This window comes from Rhinatrema bivittatum, chromosome 1 (assembly GCF_901001135.1).
Source record: "Rhinatrema bivittatum chromosome 1, aRhiBiv1.1, whole genome shotgun sequence".
Classification (NCBI taxonomy): domain Eukaryota; kingdom Metazoa; phylum Chordata; class Amphibia; order Gymnophiona; family Rhinatrematidae; genus Rhinatrema; species Rhinatrema bivittatum.
The window spans coordinates 362,473,657-362,497,094 of record NC_042615.1 but is presented as its reverse complement, the minus strand read 5'-3'; the positions used below and the strand labels follow the sequence as shown (position 1 = coordinate 362,497,094).

Genomic DNA, 23,438 nt, shown 5'->3' with positions numbered 1-23,438 from the left:
ACCGAAGAGGCTAGCATTTCCAAAGCTTGGTGATGTTCTTTGACTGTGGCAGCCAAACCCAGTAGGGCCCTGGAGGCGGGAGACTCCGCCGAGTCCATGGCCTTGGCAACCTGTTGTGCTCGGGGGTGGACCCTTGTCCTGAGGCAGTGGAGAACTGCTCCCTGGTAGGGACCTAGAAGCACCTGCCCCCAGGGGGCGAAGCACTGGAGGAGACAGAGGCTAGGATGAGCTTCACCACTGGAAGCCTGCGGTCCCCCCGGGTGGAGCCCATAGGGACCCAGGCCGCTTGGACTTAGGTGGGCCTCGCAGGGTCTCCTGGAGAAGTTGTAGACAGGCATGCCCACGGACAGCAAGGGAGCGCAGTCGAACTTGGAGCTGAGTTTCTGATGGAGCAAGGAGGACCAGAACAGTGTAGGCGATGACAAGGCAAGGGACAGAGCCAGAATCAGAGACAAGGTCAAGGACAGAATCCGAGGTGGCGGGTCTCCATCAAATGACTTATGAGGAGAGGTATACCTTAGAGAGGTGCATCGGAAATATGATACAGACCTTCAGATACCTGAAAGTTTTAATGATGCACAATCAACGACAAACCTTTTCCATTGGAAAGAAATCAGAAGAACTAGGGGTCACCAAATGAAACTCCAGGGAGGACGACTCAGATATTTCTTCACAGAAAGGGTGATAGATGCCTGGAATGCCCTTCTGGAGGAAGTGGTGAAGACAAAAATAGTAAAAGATTTCAAAGTGGCAAGGGATAAACACTGTTGATCCCTTAAGACTAGAGGATGCAAATGAAGAAAAGAGTGCATGGGGATAGCTTGCTGGTGTGGCAGTTGCTACCCTTAACCAATAAGCCTTTATGCTCCATCATTGCTCTCTGCTTCAACGGCAGGGGGAAAAGAGGAAAAGGGGAGTTAGATTCAGACAGCAACCAACAAGGACATTGAATCGCAGTCTGGGAAAATGACTAAGTATGGGAGTAACTTGCTGACATGGCAGTTACTACCCTTAACCAATAAGCCTTTATGCTATTGATGCAACTCTAACATTGCTCTCTGCTTCAATGGCTAGAGATAACGGGGAATTGGGCTCAAATAGCAACCAACAAGGGCCCTGACTTTGACAATCTGGGAAACTGATAATTATAAAGGTAGCTTGTATGGTCAGTAGTTACAACCATAAGTTTGCTGAGCAGACTAGATGGCTCATTTAGTCCTTTTCTGCCATCATTTATAGGTTTCTATGTTTCTATGAAATTTAAGGATCTCAATAAACATATATAGAGAAAAAGTGTAACACATTTGATGCAAATGTTCAAACTCCTAAAACATATTAATGCAGAAGCAGAAAATGTATTTCAATGAAAACCAATTTTTATTTAAAAAAGACCATGATACAGGGCTCCAAGGAGGAAGACTCAGGAATAACATCAGGAATTTTTTTTTTTTTTTTTTTTACAGATAGGTATGTAGAATGCCCTTCTGAGGATGATGAAGGCTAAAATTGTAATTGACTGCAAGAAAGCATGGGAGAAGGACAAGGGATCCTGAGTTGCAAGTGAAACTACAGTGGACCTAATTGCTTATGTTTAATAAAGTGTCCTACTTGTATGGTTCAACAAGGGTTGGAGCTGCCAGCATGAATGGCAAAGTGGATAATATGAAGTGTCTGAAGCAGTAGAGGAAATGCAGACAACTATGCAGTTAGCTGTCTGGCAGAATGCAATGACAGAACTAATTAGCAGCAGGCTGTCTGGCAGGCAAGTACAGTGCCATCTATAAGTCCTAGAAGAAACATAGGCAGTCACATAGCCATGTCCGTCAATACAAATGAAGTATTTCCAATAAAATTTGGTAATATCTCTTTAAAGTCCAGATTTACCAGTGCTGGTCAGTTGGCAGCCCTAAGGAAAAGGCCTGCATTGTGCTGCATGGACTTAATGATTTTATTCCTATTATTGCTGTTTTTCTTTAAGTCTAAGGGCCTGATTTACTAATTTTTTCCCTATAGCCTCAGAATGGGGGAAGAGCGTTACTATATAAGCAACTAAGGTAATCTATATTAAACAAATCCCATTTTTTGGCAAGTTACTTTCAAATTGTTTGTAAAACTGCAATAATTTTGGCAAAGTTAACTGAAAAAAAAAGTAGTTCAGTTTCTTTTAATAGGGGATTAATGAAGATAAGTAATATTTAATACCAATTCACAATAAAATGGATACCAATATTATGTATCTGGGGTGAGCAGGCCTCTGCTGTGGAACGGAATCTGCATTACCATTCATCTCTGAAGTAGTTGCATTTAGACTAATCAATTTAAAATCCGACGTAAACCTGAATGTTCTGTACTTTGTTAGGTACACTGAGATTTTTTCAGTAATTCTGCTGTGGATTTGCGGAAGATTTAAAACACATTATATGGTTTCACAACTGAAAAGACTGAGTAGACGGCTGAAAACTGCATCACTCAATACAAAAAAAAAAAAAGTTCAGATATGAACGTTTTCTCATTCTTGTAATAACCGTAAGACGCTGGATCATAATAAAACAAGAAATTTTGAATCCCTTCTAAAATATATTTTTTCTTTCTCCGACCAAGCCTAGCTCCCCTTTCCCCTGCCTCACAAAGCCGATTCTGCGCCAAAGAGCACGTATGCCTTGGCCCGTGGCGCGATTACGTAACAAAGTCCCGCAGTGGTGACGCACTGAGACAAAAAAATCACACCAAAAAAACAGAGGGGCGGAGAGAAGCAAAGTGTTGCATGTCGGGAGCGGAATAGGGACTGCGTCAGAGGAGGAGAAGGGAGGGGGGTGAGGGAGAGGAACGGAGCAGAGCCGCCATCTTGAGCTGGAGAGACCTAGAGGTAGACGGGAGCAGTAGTTGCCGTCGTCGTTGCTGCCGCCAGAGGCGGAACCGAGGCCGAACAAGCGGGTGTGAACCTTTTCCTTCTGCTAGCGGGAGAGACAGAGAGGGAGAGACGGGAAGCGAGCAAGCGAGAGTTTGGATGGCGGCCGACAGCAGGGACGAGCAAGGTATCCGCGGGGGGAGGGAGGCGGCGGCGGTGGTGGTGGCCCCGCTGTGAAGGATTCCTGCGCTCCTTGCATTCCTCTTTGTTAGGGGGAAGGGAAGCTGCGGGTTTTATTTTTTTCGTTTTTAGTATGCGAAAATTCAGTGTTAAAAGGAAGACAGAATCGTTTACCGCCCCCCCCCCCAAGTCCCGCCCTTTGTGTCTTCTCATCCCTTTCGCAGGCCGAGTCCTACCCGAATGCAACCTGAATAACTATATATATATAATAATAATATTTGTGTTTTTAGGCTTTCTCCGGCTGACTGATTTTCTACCGTGCAACACGGTCTAGGAACTGGAAAATAGTTGCGGACCATTTTTTTACACTGAATCTTTGTAAATTGTTATATTATAGTAAAGAAATTGCTGATTATGTTATATTTTTCAACATATGCTTGATTATCGATATGACTTTATATAGGTTTGTGTGTATGTATGTGTGCGTGTTCATATGTGTATAACACGTTATAATTGTAATTTGTTGAGTGAGGTCACGTCTCTGTTCATGAGGCATTTAAAGATTGAGAGTTGGGCATTGCGATCACAGAGCAGGTGGAGGTGGGAAATGAGGAAAGTCTCATAAAATGCAAGTCTTTCAGTCTTTACAGGAAAGCGTTTATAAATCAACTTATAAGGGGTTTATTTGCTTTGTCATATTTGGTGGAAAAAGTTGTAGATTTATTTTTTTTTGTTTCCACCCAGTGTAACACATTTTGAATTATGCTGTTGTGCAGTCTTTTACGACCGGCGACTCGCAGAAGACTGCAGTATTTAACGTTAAATGAACGATGACATGTTCAGTGCTTCTAAGATGTGCGTCAATTGCAATCCTTTTTAGTCGTTTAAATAAGCCATATATTCTGGATTTTGTTCTGTGTGGAAAAAATGAGCAGACTTTGCTTATGGTGAAATTAAAAAAGAATGTTAGGGTCTGACCATAAATTGGTAAACTTGTAGAAACAGGTGCTATCTTTAGATTGTCATTATGTCCAGATAGGCATTTTGATTACCAAAGGTAATCAGCAACAGAATTCAGATGCTGTTCAGAAGAGAACACTATACAAATACTAGCAGAAACCCTTTGAAATTCCCTGGAGGTCCCTAGTCCGTTTTACTTCCCAGTCCACCTTTCAGTAGTCCTTTCTCATCTGGATCACAGCACATTTAAACTTCTCATCAGCTGGACCCCACTTCTCCCTCCCTCTTCACAGCCCTTCCTGCACACTTCAATCTGCCCAAGCTGGATCCTAGCCCACTCTGCTCTCTCCCAATTATTGTGTAACCTCTAGCAGACCATGATCCAGCACTCCCTGCTCACCCCAGCCCACTTCTGAACCTCCTCCCTAACTGATCTCCCCCACTTTCCTGCCCCATCCCAGCAGAAATTCGTCTTCCTTCCCAGCTTGACCCATTCATGCTCTGCTTCCGCCTACACAGCTCAACCCCAGCACACCATGACTCCCTTTCCCAGTTCCATCACCTGCTCTGCCAAGCCCTAATGCAATCTTCACCCCTCACATGAACCCAATCCTTGCACACTTCAAACTGCCTGACCTGCCATTACTTGCCTCCTTGTGCCATAGCCTTACCAGGCTCCAACAGACAGTCTAAATACATTAATTTAAAAGATAATTGCAGGGTTGAAATGTAATATAGAAGTAAAGAGTGAGAAATTGTATCCATTTTTCTTATGATTTATATTTGTATCTGAAACATGATTTTTTTGAGGGGGAGTGTTAATGTAAAAAAAATTATTGGACCTTAATATTGAAAAAGTGCAAAAGCAATTGTCTGCTCCAGAGGCAGTGCTGTGTGTTGCCATGGAGTGGGGTTCATGATTTGATTCCTGAGTAAGACCTTCAGTAGGGGAGGATCCAAGATGGCTTCCGGAGAAGGCTGCTTGTTAGAAGGTCTGATATTACATGGAGATTTTACTTTTTTCCTTTGGTTTTGTGATGAAGTGGAAGGGGATTCCTCAGGTTATTCCCTGATGTGCTAAGTTGTGATTTAAGAACTTTTTCCTCCTCCTCTTTAAGTGATGGGAGAGGGCTTCATTGCCATTATGTCTGAGGGAGCAGAGTAGCGGCTAAATATGGTCGTGGAAGTTTACCAGAGTCCCGACATCAGGATTCCTCCACCAATGGATCTATTTCAGTTTAATCGGTCAGCACGGAGGTCTTTACTGGTAATGACTTGGAGTGAAGCATAGGGAGTGCTGTGATTGTGGGGATACGTTTATTATACTGTAGCCAGAGCAGAGTTTGGAACCAGCAGTGTGAAGGAGATAAAGTATGCAGCTTTGAGGACGGCAGTGTGTGGTTGCTGTCTGCAGGAAATACATCTGTGCATGAGCTTTCTTCCATCCAGAGCTCGGGAAGGAAAAGAGTACCACGCAGTGGATGGGGGGCAGGGGGGCTGAGCAATGAAGAAGAGTACCGAGGGGAGGGGGAGGAAAGAAGTAAGAGAGTGAAAGAGTGCCAAGGGGGAGGAGATTGTGGGAGGAAGATAAATGTATTGGAGAGAGATGAGATGGGGGTTAAGGAGCACCATGGAGCAGGAGGGTGAGGCGTAGGAGAGAGTATGGTCATGTGGAGAAATGGCATGGGAGAGTTTGGTCGAAAGGGAAGGAGTTGTCAGCTTGTTCATCCCTAGTTCACATATGGTAAATTTATTTCTGTTGGTTCTCAGAAATTCATTAATTTTTGAGAGTTTTGCATACATTTGATTCAAGATCCAGGTTTGTTTAATTTGGCTATCTCAACAACCAGAATGCTTGTGGCACTAAAGCAGTTCTTCTCAACCCACAGACTTCAGGATATCTATAGTGGTTATGCAAGAGATTTGCATTTAATGGAAGCAATGCATGCAAATCTATCTCATGCATATTCATTGTGGATATCCTGTAAACCTGACTGGTAAGGTGTTACCTGAATCACTGTACTAAGGAATAAATTTCATCATCCCTGACAGGCTTCTAAAAATTATATCCTGGTGCCTAGTATTTTCTAATATTTTTCCAGTCCTACCTGTTTTCCAGGTTGAAAATTATTTCCCTGAAATGTGCAGATGAATAAATATTTAGTGCTACTAACCATTAAAAGATATTTGTGTAACATTTCAGCAGTTTGATAAACAATTATGGGAGTATTTGTAATTCAGGCCTTGTTAGTAAATCAGGCCCTTAGACCACCCTAAGGCTCTTCTCACATTGTGTCTGGGGAACAAAAGCTTAGTACATCAGACCCTAAGTGGAAAGACTACTAGGAAAAGATTTTCTGCTGATACCAAAATCTGCAACAAGGAAGACACTTGGAATCTAGCGAATTTTGAGGAATGATCTCTGATCTAACAGTTAAGATGTAGTTCTCAGTTGTGAAAAGAATATTTTATGTCTAGGAAGGAAATCTGTCAGATTGCAATTTACAGATTAAACTTGGAAATATACATTTATCAGTACAAGATGAGAGTAATTCTTGACTCTAAAATTTGCATGATAACATTAAAAAGGTAGCTCAGATTGCTTTCCTTTAGCTGTTAAGGCCATTAAAATGTATTTTACCTTCCACTGAGTTTAGAATTGTATGCACCTGGATTATTGTACTGCACTTTATGTAGGTCTGCCAAAATAATTAATTCAGATGCTTCAATTAGTGCAGAATGCTGCTGTCAGACTAGTGTATGGATTAAAATGGTCTGTAAGGGGGAGGAGTCAAGATGGCCGCTGCTGCAGGACGCTGAGTCTCGCTGCTCGGCATTGTTTACCTGTAAGAGTGGTTTTTTCCCCTAAACTTATTTACCTTTTCGATGAAATGCCTCATAAGAGGAAGGGCAAGGTTAGGATTTATCCTCCGAACCTACCTTGCACCTCCGGACAGCGAATAACTGACTTTGCGATCCCAGGAACCCGATCGGGGGAGCCAAGCGCCGTTGCAGAAGTCTCGAGAGGAGCGAGACTATCGCCAGGCGAGATTAGTGAGCCCCCCGGATCCCCGTGGCCCGCTATAAAGCTCTCCACTCGTCGACGCTGGAGGTATTGTACACATGGACCCAAGTATGGCCGAAGCACAAGGTGGAGGAACCCCCAGCGCTGTAGGAGCAGGGGTGGGAGCCTCGGACCAACCTCCACCACGGCAGGAGTGGGAGATCCCAGAAGGGGGGAACCTCGGCGTGGGAACTATACCACCAGGAACATCAGACCGGAGGTCTAGACGAGAGGAGGTAGGAACTGTAGCCCCAGTGCCCTGGGAGTTTGTGAAACCGGCGGAGATTACATTAGAGTCCCTTTGGGACCTAATGATGGCTAATGCCCATACCCTTAGAGACCAATCTCAGCAGATGGGGGTAATGGTGAAAAGGCTGGACGTGGTGGAGAAGGATCAGAAAGTGAATTCTGTACAACGTAATACGGCTATCCAAGAAATATCTGCAAAAGTTAAACAGGTTCAAGATCTGAATATTTCTTTAATGAGAGATCGAATATCATCACAGAGAAGAATAGAGTCTATTGAGAATTACCTGAGACATTTGAACATCAGAGTGGTGAATTTTCCCAAAGTGATGGGTGAACCAGTATTACTGACTTTTAAAAGATACATGTCTGAGGTTCTAAAGATCCCTGTGGAATTGCACCCTTCCTTAAAAAAGTTTTATTTTTACCTGTTAAAGGTGTGTCTACACAATTACCTTTGGGTGAAAACAGGGTTGATTTAGAAAACCTCACGGAGTATCTGGAAAATTCATGCTTGGAAGTGATTGAGAGGGCATTTCTTTTCGTGTCCTTCTTCACTGAACCAGACAGAGCTACTATGATGAAAGCGTACTTCCAAAACATTAATACTCCCTTTATGGGGGCTACAGTTAGGGTCTATCCAGACCTTTCTAGGGCCACCCAACAACGGAGGAAAATGTTTATTAATATGCGACCTGAGGTACAGGCCAAAGGCACAACTTTTCTCCTAAGATTTCTATGTAAATGTGTAATAAAATATGTGGGGAATACCTATATCTTTTTCTTGCCCGAACAGCTGAGACAGTTTCTAGAAGGGGGGGACATAACCTTATATATTAAGGGACATATATAGTGATGGGCTCCTATCAGCAGTAAATATGGTATGATTTCCTTATTTCTCCTTATATTTTCCTTGGATATCCTCCCCCCTGTATTTCCAATGTAAAGCAGTTAAGTTTTTCCTTAATATCCATATATTTAGATTATATATGGAAGAACTGTTTGTTAATTTTATTTCCTCTGGTAATTGGATTTCTGTATTTCCTTACAAAGTATTCTTTGTTTATAACATTTGAAAATCAATAAAATATAAATTAAAAAAAAAAAGGTCTGTAAGTGTTTAAGTGTGTATAAAGCAGCTTTATTGGTTGCCTATTGCCTTTTAAATGGGTAATACTGACTTTTAAAGCTATTCATGATCACTGTTTATCAGATAAAATCAATTGGTATACACTCCTTGGCTCAGGTATTACTTGAGGTAATGGCTAGTATGGTGAGTTAGTATCATAAGAGCAGAGCATAATGTTTTACTATGCAGAATCCTATATTATGGAATTTTTTATTTTATTTAGAATTTTATATTCTGCTTTTCGACACTTCAAAGTGTACATCAAAGCCCTTCAGGGCTTACAATCTAATTTTGTACCTGAGGCAACTGAGTAAAGTGACTTGCCCAAGATCACAAAGAGCGATTGTGGGATTTGAACCCTGGTTTTCCCTGCGTTGTAGCCAGGATATTTGTAATGAACAGGATTATTTGAGATTGATGAGCAGACTACATAGGCTGTAATGATCTCTTTCTGCCATCATATTTTTGTTTCTAAATTTTGTCAACTGGTAATGGAACTCAAATGGAAGGTGGTGATACTGGACCTGGTGCTTACCGACAGGGACAGTATTTCTTATGTAGTGGATGATCTTCTTGGATTCACTATTATGGAGCAAGATATTGAAAGTTCATTCAAAGTTGAGAGTCCTAGACTTCAGGAAAACAACTTTAAAAAAGGGAGTAACTCAAGGAGTTAGCTGGGTGGGAAAATAGAAGAGCAGTGGGCAGAACTGAAAGGAGATATGAGTAGCTAACCTTTTTCTTAGGAAAGTAAATGAGAGAAGCTAAGGAGGCCAAATGGTTGTCTAAAGAAATAGCTGAAAAGGTAGGGGAGAAAAGGCAAGCATTCATATACTACAGTTGATTGCAGAAAGAGGAAAACAGGTGACCATATCTGGAAAAATTAAGCTGGAAAAGTAGTGAGAAATGCAAAAAATAGAAGAAAAAAATAACAAATGGTAAAATGGGGAGGCAACACGTCTTTTTTTTTTTTTTTTAAGAAAGTGATAGAAGTGCAAAAGTGGATTTGTTAGATTGAGGTGGAAGGGAAGAATATGGAGGGGCAAGATAGCCGCGGCGTGAGAAGCACGGAAGGAACGCTCTGATTCTCTGTTCAGATTACTTTTTTCCTAAAAATAATGCCGCATACCAAGAGGAAAGCACGAGTAAGGGGAATATTAACATCATCCCCCTTACCCGAAATGCTTCAACTGAGAATAGAAACCTTCTTTGCCCAGAATGTGAACCTGAAGCTGGTGGAGGAAGCTGCAGCAGAGGTAGGTGTGGAGCGGACGCTGAACCTGCAGGCTGATGACATCTCCTTGAGTCCTGGTGCACCAAACACCCCTCCCCCGCCCCTCGACCACGGAAGAAGCAGAGCAAAAGTTGAGACGGAGTTGAGAGGCGCAGTTGAGTACTGCCGAGTTTGGTGGCATGGATAGGTCTTTGAGTTCTGCTGGAGAGAAGTCTTCTAAGCAAAATGATGGATCATCTTCAGGAGAGTCTGCTGGAGCCTCGGAGGAGGAGGAAGAAAAACTTAGGGTTGAGATTGGGACCTTATCAGCTGAAGGGAAAGAACCCTCCAAACAACTTGCAGAAATACTAACAACTGAGAAACCTTGATGCTTTATGGGGAGGCCTGAAAGATCTTAAATTTGATGAAAATTACAATGGAAACAAACCAGCATTTCCAGAAAATGGATGGGAAGATTAAAAATCATGAGGGGAAAATTACAACCAGAGTTGGGAAACTTGAAGAGAATCAGCTTGAAACACTGAGAATTGAGAATATAAATCTAAAGAAAATTGAGTTTGGAAAATACGGGGAAGTACTCTAATTTACGTATATCGAATTTTCCCTATTTGGAGGCTGTTTCCCCATTAGAGATATTCAAGAAATAACTTAATTCAAATTTTGGAACTTTCTAAAGAGATATTTCCTGTGTTTAATAAAATTTACTATTTGCCAGAAAGAGAAGAGGAAAAATGAAAATAAAATACTCAAAAGAAGATTTTGGATTTAACTCCATTCCTAGAGCAATCTTCTGAATCTATGGCAATACATAGAAGAACGTTATTCATATCGTTTACTTTAATATCAGATAGAGAGATGGTATTTAGATTCTTCATGAGAAACAGGTTGAAATTATTTTATGGTGCAAAAGTCTAGATCTATCCGGATCTATCTAGGTCCACACAGGAGAGAAGGAGGAAATGTATCTCAATGAAATCTGAGGTGGAGAGGAGGGAAACTTATAGTCAAACACCCTTGTAAATGTATTTTGAGTTATAAAGAAAATAAATATTTATTTCTAGAACAATTAGATTTACGCAAGTTTTTGGATGGTAACCCTAATGTGCAAGCTGATTAGGGTTTGATGCATGTAGTTAAAGGTCACAGATAATCACCTGCGAGCTAAATGTGATGATATTGGAATTGTTTCTTTTTCCTAGACAGTTTTTTACAAGCCCCTAATTCTTAGTATTACTTATAAAATTAAGGTTCATTAAGTTAATGATATAAATGGAAAGAATTTCTGTACTAATAATTGTGTAAAGAGATCATACTTGGAAGTTAATACTGTGATGTATTGAATTAAAAATGAATAAAAATAAAATTATGAAAAGAAAGGGAAGAATATGTAGAGGCTGAAGAGGAAAAAGAAAGTTGCTTAACAGATATTACTGTTTATTGTTCACTGTGGAAGGGCTAGGAACAAGACCACATAAAAATACAAATAATTTGGAATTGAGGGAAGCCTCAAATCGATTTTTCTGAACAGTATGTTTGTGGGGAAGTAACTAAACTTAAAGTAGATAAAGTGATTGGGCCGGACCGGGTACATCCAAGGGTACTAAGTGAATGTAGAGATGTCCTGTCAGTTCCACTGGCTGACCTTTTTCATTCTGTGTTTAGAGTTGGAAGTAGTTCCGGAGGACTGGAAATGGGAGAATGTGGTTCCTGTTCATAAAAGTGGAAGTAAGGAGGAGGCTGGGTAGTGAGCAAACTAGTGGCCACGAGCCAAATCCGGCTCTTAAAGGATTCTAATCTGGCATGCCTTCACTTGGGCACACTCCAATATATGCAGCCTGCCTTTGCCCAGACCTGCGTGCTGGACGTCATCATCAAAGGCCAGGTTATTGCCCTTGATGATGCTTAAGCAGGGAGGTCAGAACATCAGCGAGTGGCAAGGGGAAGTGCTGTCAGTGAGGAGAGACCCCCATTAGTCTGTGCTGCCAGGGATCCCAGTCCCTGCAAGCGGGAAGAGACAGCAATGCAGCAATGACACCTGCCAGAGCCCAGCCAGAGGGGCCGAAAAAAGAGAAAAGTTGCGGCAGTGGTGCCTGTCGGAGGAGACTGAGTAGTGGACTGTTTCATCCCAGGCCAGCGGGGCTAATAAGTGAGCAGAGGTACAGTTATGTGTTTGGGAGTGTGCTTGTGAGTTTCTGTGAGACAGATTTAGCCTACGTGTGTGTGTGCCTGGCAAAGAGTGTCTACAATCTCAGGCTGACTGGAAATGAAAAGTTTCCAGATAATGGAGAGGGAGGTAATCTTCTTTTTTTTTTTTTCTTTTTTTATTCTTATCAGTTTTAATTATTGGGTATTTGATATGTCTGTATTGAAATATTTGATTTTGGAGAAAAGTTTAAAGTTTTTTTTTTATCCTTATTCTTAATTATTAGTGGTGGTCTTTTTGTGATCTGTTTTGAAATATGCTTTTCATTATTATGGTTTCTGCACTGTTGTGATTGATTTATATTTTTCTGTTGATAAGCAGGCTGAATTAGCCATGCTATTTAGGTGATGTCATCAGCCCTGTCACAGCCAGTGCACTTATGCTGCACTTCCCATTCGTGGCATGTCATCTGTGTCCTCAGTTCGGGTTTTTTTTCCAGACTCAGGCACAAACATATTTTTCTCTTTCTCTCCATCGGGTCTCCACTGTAGCCCAGTTAAAGGAGCAGAACATGGCAGTTCAATCCCTGTCTGGAACATCAGATTCTTAAATGACAGCCAGGCGGTTTTACCAGCAGTATCTCAAACCTTATTACTACCAGCAGAAACCATACAAGAGTTTCTCGCCCTTCAGATCTCAACAGTTCCAGCCATTTGAGCAGCAGCACTCAGACTCAGCCAGCTCAATCCAGGGGCCGGTAGAGGGATAAAAAGCAGAAACCCTCCCAACCATCTCTTCCAAAGCCACCTCAGACTTTCTGAAAATGGCCCAGCCACGGTCTCACCTTTCTATAGGGGGCGGGATACAACTTTTTTTTCCTTCAGTGGAGTCACATTACTTCAGATCAGTGGGTCCTTCGGATCATCCGTGAGGGTTATCATCTTAATTTCCTCTCCCAACCTTCCCTGTCACACTGGCCTGTTTAAAGGAAGTGTCTCAATTGCCTCTTCTGGAGCAAGAGACCCAGACGTTACTCCAACAATGGGTCATCCAATTGGTGCCAAGCATCAAATAAACTCTGGTTACTACTCCCAATACTTCCTCATCCCGAAGTGCTCAGGGGGTCTCTGCCCCTATTCTGGACTTACGCTCCTAAACAAATACCTTGGGAAGGAGAAATTCAAGATGACATCAAGTTAGTCCTACTGTTCATACAAGAGAACGATTGGATGTGTTTGATCTCAAGGATGCCTACACCCATATTCCAATACACTCTTCCTGTTGGTGGTTCCTGTGCTTCTGAGTGGATTCCAGGCACTACCAGTACAAGGTTCTACCCTTTTGGCATTTCCTCAGCTCTGAGTGTTCACCAAATGTCTGGCTTTGGCAGTGGCTCACCTAAGGTGTTTTTATTTATTCTTTTTATATACAGACATTTGATCTGAGATCACATCGGTTTACATTCCCCAGAGAGCTTACAATCAAGTTTTTGTACCTGAGGCAATGGAGGGTAAAGTGATTTGCCCAAGGTCACAAGGAGCGACAGTGGGACTCGAACCCTGGTCTCCTGGTTCATAGCTCACTGCTCTAACCACTAGGCTATTCCTCCTCCCTCCGATCTGTCTTTCCCTATTTGAACAATTTCCCTTTTTCCCCAACCAAGTTATCCCTATGACAGCATCTAGAAACAAGTCACTTGTCTGGAATCTCCAGGGTTCCTTATCAACTATGAGAAGTTGGTAGTCAAACCAACCCAGATTCTACAGTTCATAGGGGCCAGGATAGACTCGATCCAGTCTCATGCCTTCCTTCCCCAGGAGAGGATCGAACGGATTCATCATAAGAAAATGCCATACTGGGTCAGACCAAGGGTCCATCAAGCCCAGCATCCTGTGTACAGAATTACTCCTCAGATCGAAGGTCATTGTGTGCCAGGTCCTTGTACCATTGGGTCACATGGCGGCAACCATACATTCGCCTGCACATGTGGCATCTTCACTGGGGCTTGAAATCTCAATGGGCCCAGTATTCTCAACCGATATCCACCTTAGTAATCAGACTCCTTGTGGATGGACATTCATTGGTGGTTAAATCTAGTGGTCTTGACCATTGAAGCTCCTCTTAGAGACCCTGCCCACTGTTTAGTTCTCATCATAGACTCATCCATGCAAGGTTGGGGAGCACATCTTCTCCATAACCAAACTATAGGTCAGTGGTCACAGGACAAACAAGCTTACCAGATAAATCTCCTGGAGCTCAAAGCCATGAGATGCTCTAATGGCCTTCACCCATCTGCTACAGGGACATGCCCTCATGATTCATATGGACAATCAGGTGGCCATGTTTTATGTGAACAAGCAGGGTGGATCGGAATCCTGGCTTCTTTGCAGAGAAGCAGTATGGATCTGGGAGTAGGCCCTCAATAACTATAAGGGCCACCTACTTAGGGAATAGCAAACACGTTAGCCGAACGACTCAGAGTATTTCATCCTCACGAGTGATCGCTCAACCCGTCAATAGCAAAGGAAATCTTTCTACAGTGGAGTCGACCTTGGATAGATCTTTTCACCACCGAGCAGAATGGGAAAGTACCTAGTTCTGTTCCATCCGCCCAAGTCTACTCGGAAGGACACAGGATGCCTTCCTCATATTGTGGTCGCAAGGTCTCCTATATGCGTTTCCTCCAATTCTTTTCATCTCAAGAACAGTTTAGAAGATGATCTAAGATGGAGCTTGCATGATACTCATAGCACCCGCAGAAGAGTTGTCCTCTGATTTTGCTAAGCCAGGATCCTCCTATTTTGATGAAAGTTTGGTGACTGCTTTGTCTGGAAGTTTGCCAAACCTTGGTACTCCCTTGACTGGCTCCTCCTCAGGAGATGGTAATTCAGTGGGTCCTACTCCAGTTCCTTCTGGGTTTGCCCTGGATCTGGCTGCTTTTTCTTGGGTGGAGATTTTTCAGGTTTAGAATCCTTTCTTCAGCCACAGTCCTCCGCTTTACCCAATCCGGTCAGGTTGGACCCTCTTCCACAGGTCCTCTTCCTCTCCTGTGGTTCAATGCCAGAGCGTGCCTTGATTCGCTGTGGGTTTTCCTGAAAGGAACCCAGATGGCACGGATGATGAGGCTGAACCTGATTCCCTGGAGGATGGGAAATTCCTTCGGGACTGGACCACGTTACGGTTCTTTCATAGAGTTGACCTGCTGGCTCTGATTTTCCAGACCTTGCAGTAGCTGGGTGTTCCTGGTGCAGATTCCATGTCTGAACCAAAGAAAAATCCCATTTTGGTTTCCTTGCATAAAGCCTCTTCTTTTTTCTCAGTTTTGGATACCATCCAGGAATTGAGTTTTCTGGAATGGGACACACCAGAGGCAATTTTCAAAGGGGGTCAGACATCGTAAGGTCTGTACTCCCTGTATCCGGCTGTGAGAGAGTGATTGTGTCTTCCCAAACTGGATGCGCTGATCTGTGCAGTCTCTAGGCAGATGACTTTCCCCATGAAGCGAAGAGCAACCTTTGAAGGGATGTACATGATAGGTGGCTGAAGTCTATCCTTAAACAGGCCTTTGAAGCGGTGGTGATGACTTTACAGATTGCTTCCTATTGTGCTCTTGTGGCCCGATCTTGCCTGTTTCTCCCCACAGAAGAAGCAAGCAGTGGAGTTCACACTTCAAAGGCTCCTCAGGCTGAGGGCTGTGGTTCCAGTGCCTGCATCGCAAGAAAGTATGAGGCAATATTCCATTTATTTTGTTGTGATCAAGAAAGAGGGCTCCTTTCATCTCATCCTGGAGCTCAAGAGGGTCAACCATCTTTTGAAGGTGACTCATTTTTGCATAGAAACCTTACACTCTGTGATAATGGCGATGGAGTCGGGGGAATTGCTGACCTTCCTGGAACTGACAGAGGCTTACCTTCATAGTCCCTTCTGATTGGAACAGAAATGCTTTCTACGCTTTTTGGTGTTGGGGGCGTTTTATTAGTTTCAGGCGCTTCTCCCAGAACATTTTCTAATGTTATAGTGGTCACAGTGGCAGTCTTGGTGTGGGATCTTGGTGCACCCATTTTTGGATGACTGGCTGATCTGAGCCAAGTCTCAGGAGAGCCACCTGGTGTGACACAAGGAAGTCTTCTTATTGCAGGAGCTCGATTCGGTGGTGAACCTGATCAAGAGCAATCTTCAACCATCCCAGTTGGGAGTATCTGGGGGTCCGATTCAACACTGGGCAGGACAGAGTTATCCTTCTGGAATTTCGGATTCAGAAATTAATTTCTCAAGTGCATCAGTTGGTGAATACCATACACCCGCTGATGTGGACCTACCTACAGGTGCTCGGCTTGATGGTGGCAATCCTGGAAGTGGTGCCATGGGTGAAGGCGCATATGCATCCTCTTCAGCGCTCTCTGCTGTATTGTTGGAACCTGCAGTCTCAGAACTATGTGGTTCGGCTCCACTTGCTGATGGAAATCTGCTCCTGTCTCCAGTGGGGCTTGCGGGAGGATCATCTGAGCGTTACCTTGTCCTCTCCAACCTGGTTGGTGCTCATGACAGATGTGAGTCTCCACAGTTGGGGGGCCTCACTGGAGTTAATGTTTCAAGGGCATTGGAATGCCCAAGAATCCCGCTGGAACAACATTTGCCTGGAGGCCTGGGCGATATGGCTAGCATGCTTGCAGTTTAGTCACAGGCAACGGGATCAAGCGGTTCACGTAATGTGGGACAATGTGACGACAGTGGCCTATATCGATTGCCAGGGAGGAACCAAGAGCCAGCAAGTGTCGCAGGAAATAGATTGGATTATGGAATGGGCAGAAGGTCATCTGCAGATCTTGGTCTCACATTGCAGTGGAGTGCCTCAGGGATCTGTTCTGGGACCCGTGCTTTTCAATATATAAATGATCTGGAAAGGAATAGGACAAGTGAGGTAATCAAATTTGTAGATGGTACAAAATTATTCAGAATAATTAAATCACAAGTGGATTATGATAAATTGCAGGAGGACCTTGTGAGACTGGAAAATTGGGCATCCAAATGACAGATGAAATTTAATGTGGATAAATATGTGATACATATAGGGAAAAATAACCCATTCTATAGTTACATGATGTTAGGTTCCATATTAGGAGCTACCACTCAGGAAAGAGATCTAGGTGTCATGGTGGATAATACATTGAAATCGGGTCAGTGTGTTGCGGCAGTCAAAAAAGCAAACAATGTTAGGAATTATTAGGAAGGGAATGATGAATAAATGTCATAAAGCTTCTGGATCACTCCATGGTGTGAAGACCGCACTTTGAATCCTGTATACAGTTCTGGTCGCTGCATCTCAAAGATATAGTTGCGATGGAGAAGGTACAGAGAAGAGACAGCTGAGGGAGGATAAGATAGAGGAGGTCTAGAACGGGTAAATGTGAATCGGTTATTTACTCTTTCGGATAATAGGACTAGGGGGCACTTTTTGAAGTTAGCATGTAGCACATTTAAAACTAATCGGAAAAAGTTTTTTTTCACTCAGCGCACAATTCAACGTTGGAATTTTTTTGCCAGGAATGTGGTTAGTGTAGTTTAGTGTAGCTGGGTTTAAAAAAGGATAAATTCTTGGAGGAGAAGTCAATTACCTGCTATTAATCAAGTTGACTTAGAAAATAGCCACTGCAATTACTATCATCAGTAGCATGAGATATACTTAGTTTTTGGGTTCTTGCCAGGTTCTTATGGCCTGGATTGGCCACTGTTGGAAACAGGATGCTGGACTTGATGGACCCTTGGTCTGACACAGTTTGGCATTTTCTTAAGACAACATAAGAGCGGACTTTCTAGCAGGGAGAATCTGGACCCAGGAAAATGGGTGTTGTCAGCCGAGGCGTTTAGGCTGATTGTGGATCGCTGGGCCTTCCGATCCTAGACCTGGCGACTTCTCGAAATGCGAAATTTCCTAGATTCTTCAGTCGCAGGAGATACCTGTGGTCCCTGGGCATTGATGCTTTCGTACAGGTCTGGCTGGAAGACGTTGCTTATGCCTTTCCTCCGTAGCCCTTGCTGGGCAGGATAATTCACAAGATCAAAGGCCACAGGGGGCTAGTACTCCTGGTGGCACAGGACAGGCCCAGGCGTCCGTGGATTGCGGATTTGCAAAGACTCCCCCCCCCCCCCCCCCCACCTTGCCTTCCGTCTCACATGGATCTGTTACAGCAGGAACCGGTTCTTCACAAGGTTCTGACTCTATTGTGTCTTAAGGTTTGGCCCTTGAGAGGGCTCACCTGTTAAAGCATGGTTATTCCTCTGCGGTGATTGTCAGCTTACTCCGCGCTTGCAAGTTCTCCACTTCTTTGGCTCATGTGTGGGTTTGGAGAGTTTTTTTGAGGCCTGGCGTGAGGAGTGGGGTGGTGGTCCTTGTTCAGTTAAGATCCCACTCATTTTGGACTTTTTGCAGTATGAGATGAATAAAGGGTTGGCCCTGAATTCCTTGAAAGTGCAAATTGCAGCTCTTACCTGTTTCAGGGGGCCATGTGAATAGTGTTTCATTGTCGTCTTACCCTGATATGGTCCTTTTTTTGAAGGGAGTGAAGCATCTTGGGCCTCCCTTGCGGTTTCCGGTTCCTTTGTGGATCTTAACTTGATACTGGATTTTTTGGTGGGCCCTACGTTCTGACCACTGCATAGCCTTTCCTTGTCATTGTTGACCTTGATTGTGTTCTTGGTGGTTGTGTTAAGCACATCAAATTTCTGAGCTGCAGGCCTTGTCTTTCCGGGAGCCATTCCTTCAAGTAACTCGGGGGCGTTACAGCTGCGAACTGTTCCATCCTTCTTGCCCAAAGTAGTCTTGGAATTTCATGTGAATCGGTCCATATCCTTGCCGTCTGTGGATAAGGTCAGGAATGCAGAGGAGTATCGCCTCTTGTGCTCCTTGAATGTCAAGAGACTTGTCTTGCAGTATCTGGAGGTTTCTGAACCTTTTTGATAGACAGATCGCATTCTTGTCCTCCATGGCGGGAGTAAGCAGGGTACTCCGGCTTCGCAGGCTACCATAGCTCGATGGAGTAAGGAGGTAGTCACGGCCATGTATGTAGATGCTGAAAAGCCGTTGCCTACTCAAGTTATGGCTCATTCCACTTGGGCTCAGGCAGTGTCATGGGCAGAGGTTAATTTGTCTCCTGTTGATATCTGCCAAGCTGTGACATGGTTCTCCTTGCATACTTTTTCCAGGTTTTATAGTCTGGTTGTGCAGGCCCGGGAGGAGCAGCCTTTGCACGTATGGTGGTTGACTGGACCGCAGGCAGCCTCCTACCCTGTTTCGGGAGTAGCTTGGTACATTCTACTGGTTCTGAGTCCATTTGTCTACATGCTAGGAAATAGAGAAATAAATTACCTGAACCTTTTGTTTTCCTTAGTATAGACAGATGGACTTAGCTTCCCATCCTTGGCTGCCAAATGATTGTGTCAGTAGTCTTCCTGTGGGGCTATGGGTTCCCATGGATTACTGGTAAGTGCTCATCCAGTCACTAGATTGGGGTACCTATGTTCTTACTTGAGTTCACTGTTTATTGATGGTTGAGTACAGTTAAGGTAGACTCTTTTTAATCATGTTTTTTGCTAGTCTGTCCACGGTTGCTTTTTGAGGAGAATACTGGCAGGCTGGGGGTCAATGGAGAAATATATATATATTTATACTATATCAGCTTGCTCAGTCTCCATCTGCTGGCAGGGGAGCATAACCCACTGGTCCTGAGTCCATCTTTCTATACTTAATCAGGTAAGTAATTTCTCCATTATCCAACAAGCCTAGCAGATTGCATTGCATACTGCTGTATGCTAGCAGGACTACAAATTAGACACTCTCAAGATACATCACGTTAGAGCCATGGCTGCATCAGTGCCAGGCTGCGAGCTGTGCCTTTTAGACATCCGCAAAGCTGCAACTTGGTCATCAATACATCACTTGCATCCCTATACTGTTTGGAAAGTCTCTGAGTGTCGGTAAATTTGGACAAGTGATTTTTGCATGTCCTCCAGTAGTCCATTCTCCATGCTGGGATCCTGGTTGCTTTTTTCAGTAAACATTCCTCTGCAACCCTCAACTTGGGACTTTCCCACATAATGGCTAATTCAGCCCTGCTTATCTACTGATACCATAAACAGTGTTTTCCATAGATAGGATGAATTAGTCATACTAAATACCCACCTACCTTCCTGGTGAGTTGAGTATTTAGCTAACAACTCTAAAGCGAATTGAGGAGAGGTTGTTAAGGCAACACCTGAGTGGGAGTTCTGGCACATTCTCGGTAGAGCAAATGCTCAAAGAGCTAAGAAGGAGATTAGTTTGATGCTGACGAATGATGTCTCCCACATGTAATGGCTAACCTACCCTGTTATCTTTGGAAAGCACCATTTATGGTAATCACTTCCTTGCTGCAAATTAACGTGGAATTTAATTCTATGGATATAGAATAAAAAAAAAGAGCAGTTATGCCTCTTAATTTGACCTTATGGACAACATATATAAAGAAATGCTGTCCAAATTTGTATTAATTTCTGCGTGAGGCTTCCATGGAGAATCTTGATTAAAAAAATAAAAATGGAAAAAGGGATAGGGGACTTGAAGTGATGGTATGGAGTAAAATGCACAAAAGAAATATAAGGACACACAGGATGGATACAAATTTATGTATTGATAATGTTGTACCTCTGAAAATTTGGTCAAAAAGGGGGTTAGAAAATCAAATCGGTATTGGAAAATTATAATCATAATTTTCTTCTATGTATGGTGGGCTTGTCCTTTTTTGACCTCTTGGAGAATATTTCTTGGATATTTAGAACTACAAGAGTTTGATGCCCTGGAGACCCATTTAGTTGGTCTTTTTGGTACCATGTTTACTTCATCTCCGGAAATAGATTGCTCTCTGTGTACCTTCTTACTGCAATCAGAAGAAACGATGTTAAGAACTGCAATTCCTCGGAGAAGATGTCTATTGAATCATGGTTTTGTGGAAAAGTTAACATTTTGTATTAAAATTAATATTCCCTAAGTTATAGGATCACATGGCATCCTTTTAATGAAATTTCAAATGAAGGCAATTTTCAGTTAACATCCTAGGGTCCTGTATATTTGCTTCTGTTTGCTTTATTTGTCTTTGGAGAAGGTAACCTGATGGATATGTGTATGTTTTAGATATAAAAGTCTTTCTAAGGTTTTTGAGTAGCTAGTGACTTGTCAATTACTCTGTGTAATGAAGCTTATTTTCTCTAATTGTGTATTTTCAGAAGTGTTTTGTCAATTAATTGTTTTGATTAGAATGGTGCTTTGAACTTTCAGGGGGTGAAGTCAACGTCCTGGACGACATACTGACAGAAGCACCTGATCATGATGATGAGCTGTATAACCTTGAAAGTGAGCAAGATGTAAATGAGAAAAAAGGTACTTTGAAATTTTGTATTTCTTGCTAAAGAATTGGAAAGTTATTGCAAGTTTGAAAAGTCAACAGTGGCTTCAGTCTTGGCCACTGAATAATCACTAATTTTTCATACATATAACTCTCTATACACCTATCTGAATTCATGGTTATAACTGGGGCTTAAATTGGGAGAAAACATCAGTGGATTTGAGCAAAGAATTATTAAACATTGTACTGGAAAATTAAAATGCCATTAGGGATGGCATATTGGAGATCAGAGAGTTAACTTTAAAGTTGAGGGTAGGAGGAGAGCAGATAGGTGGAGCGAGGGGCATCTTTTTGCAAAAACAATGGAAATAGGCTTGATTTACATAGGTAAAAGTGATAAATTACTAAAGATTCTGCCATAATCCCTATTTTTTTCTATAAATTTATTGTTAGGGCTCTTTAATATTCAGTTTTAAAGTATATTTCTGGAAGTTTCTCACATCGGTGACGGCCTTCTTTGGGAAAAAATGTTAATGAGGAAGGCTAGATTGTCAAGTGCGTTATTTTCAACTGGGTCCTGAAGGCACAAGGAGATAGTGACTTGCCCAAGTCCTGGGGATTCTTAAAATCGTACTACAAGACTCCTGAATCTTTGTCCAAAGCTGTGACTACTAGTCTTTGAGACCCACCCAGCCAATCTGAATTTCAGAGTACCCACAGTGACTTTGCATGTAAATATATTTCCTCTTTTTGCTCCACCAGCCCCGAACTTATGGGTATATCCTCTCATCCAGTGCAAATTAAGACAGAGTTCTAAAACATTTTTTTTAATGACATCACTAGAATGTGTATTTTCCTAGCGTGTAGCCAGATGGACTCAGGACCAGTGGGTTATGTGCTCATCTGCTAGCAGATGGGAGACTGAGTCAGATTTCAAATCTGATGTCACTCTAGATATACCCCTGCAGTAACTTCAGCTCAGTATCTCTCTGCCTCCTAGCAGATGCGGACACTATCCCACACACTAGAATAGTGTTAACAATTACAGCAAAGAAGAAAGAAAAAGAAAATTTACCTTAAAGGAGATCAAGCCCCGCTCTCCTGAGGTGAAACCTAAGGGTCCTTCCCCCAGTTGAGAATTCCTGAGGCTATTTCCTATATCCCTCAGAGGTGTGCCTTGGTCTGGTAGCCGGTTCCTGGTGTGGACTTAGCCCCCAGAGGGGCTGAAAGGCAGCGGGTGCACAACCAAGCACGGCGGTGAAGGTAAAACCCTCTCCCCCTGTAGCTGGAGACCCTCCTGGCACTCGATCGGTAAGTGCCAAGACCAGGTAAGCAGAAAACTTTAAATTCAGGTTTCCAGTTTCCGAGGCTTGGATTGCGGTACCGTTCCTTTCTGGCGAGGTAAAAGGGAGCACCGATTGGGTTGAGCAGCCCTGGTCGGGCTAGGCCCCGATCTGGTGCAGGGGTCCATGTGGAGACCCTTGGGGCACCATCTTAGGTGCCGGGGGCGTCTGCACCATCTTCCCTTCTCGACCGGTGATATGTGCAGGACAGGCCTGGGTGGTCTATGCGCCTAACTTGTGCACGTCAAATACAGACGCTCGCACAGTGGAGCGCATAACCATGTACACACAACTACATGCGCAGCCACGTTTACGCGCGCATTGAAGCTAGAGGCAATGGCACCGGCACCCAAGAAGGCCAGAAGGCACTCTTTGCACAGCCTGCCATATAAAAGCCACGCAGCCTGAACTGGAGTCTTGCCTGTGCCAGCATTGCGAGGAAGCCCGGGGGAACCAAAGCTCGGTCCCTCACTGTCTGGGGATGAGTCAGGAACTACTACACAAGAGGGCACCTCAGGGGCTCCTACGCAGACTCCACCTGGGATTAACATGGACCCAGGGACCTTCTCCTGGTTAGAATTTTTCCAAGGGCTGCAAGCCTTCGTTCAGTCCCAATCAGCCCCAGCTGCGCTCAGACTCAACTCTGGCCGGAAGCACAAGATCCTCCCGGCCTCGCTCGGATGCCTCAAGACATGCCTCGCTTCCCCAAGAATCTCGCTGATACAGGGACCTAGACACCTCAGATGATGGCGATTCCCTGGAAGGAGAAATTCCTCCAGGCCTGGAACCATACCAAAACATGCTTCGCTTTTTCCACAAGGATGAACTACCAGCCCTTGTTTCCCAGACTCTGGGTATTCCAGGCACGGACCCAATGGCGGAACCAAAGAAGAACCCCATCCTGGTGTCCCTTC

General features: G+C 43.5%; 1 protein-coding gene across 4 annotated transcripts in view; it reads left to right on the top strand.

The window, feature by feature from the left end:
- The first annotated feature begins 2,791 nt into the window (after positions 1-2,791).
- YTHDC1 (YTH domain containing 1) overlaps positions 2,792-23,438 on the top strand; it is a 177,565-nt gene continuing 156,918 nt past the window's right edge. For 2 of the 4 annotated variants that reach the window (XM_029600709.1, XM_029600693.1), the window contains exons 1-2: positions 2,796-3,035; positions 21,115-21,216. In XM_029600709.1, coding sequence (XP_029456569.1) covers positions 3,008-3,035; positions 21,115-21,216 — 130 coding nt within the window. In that variant the 5' untranslated portion in view covers positions 2,796-3,007. Of the gene's footprint in view, positions 3,036-21,114; positions 21,217-23,438 lie in introns of all 4 variants that reach the window. The other 2 variants (XM_029600717.1, XM_029600702.1) reach the window with 2 other exon arrangements.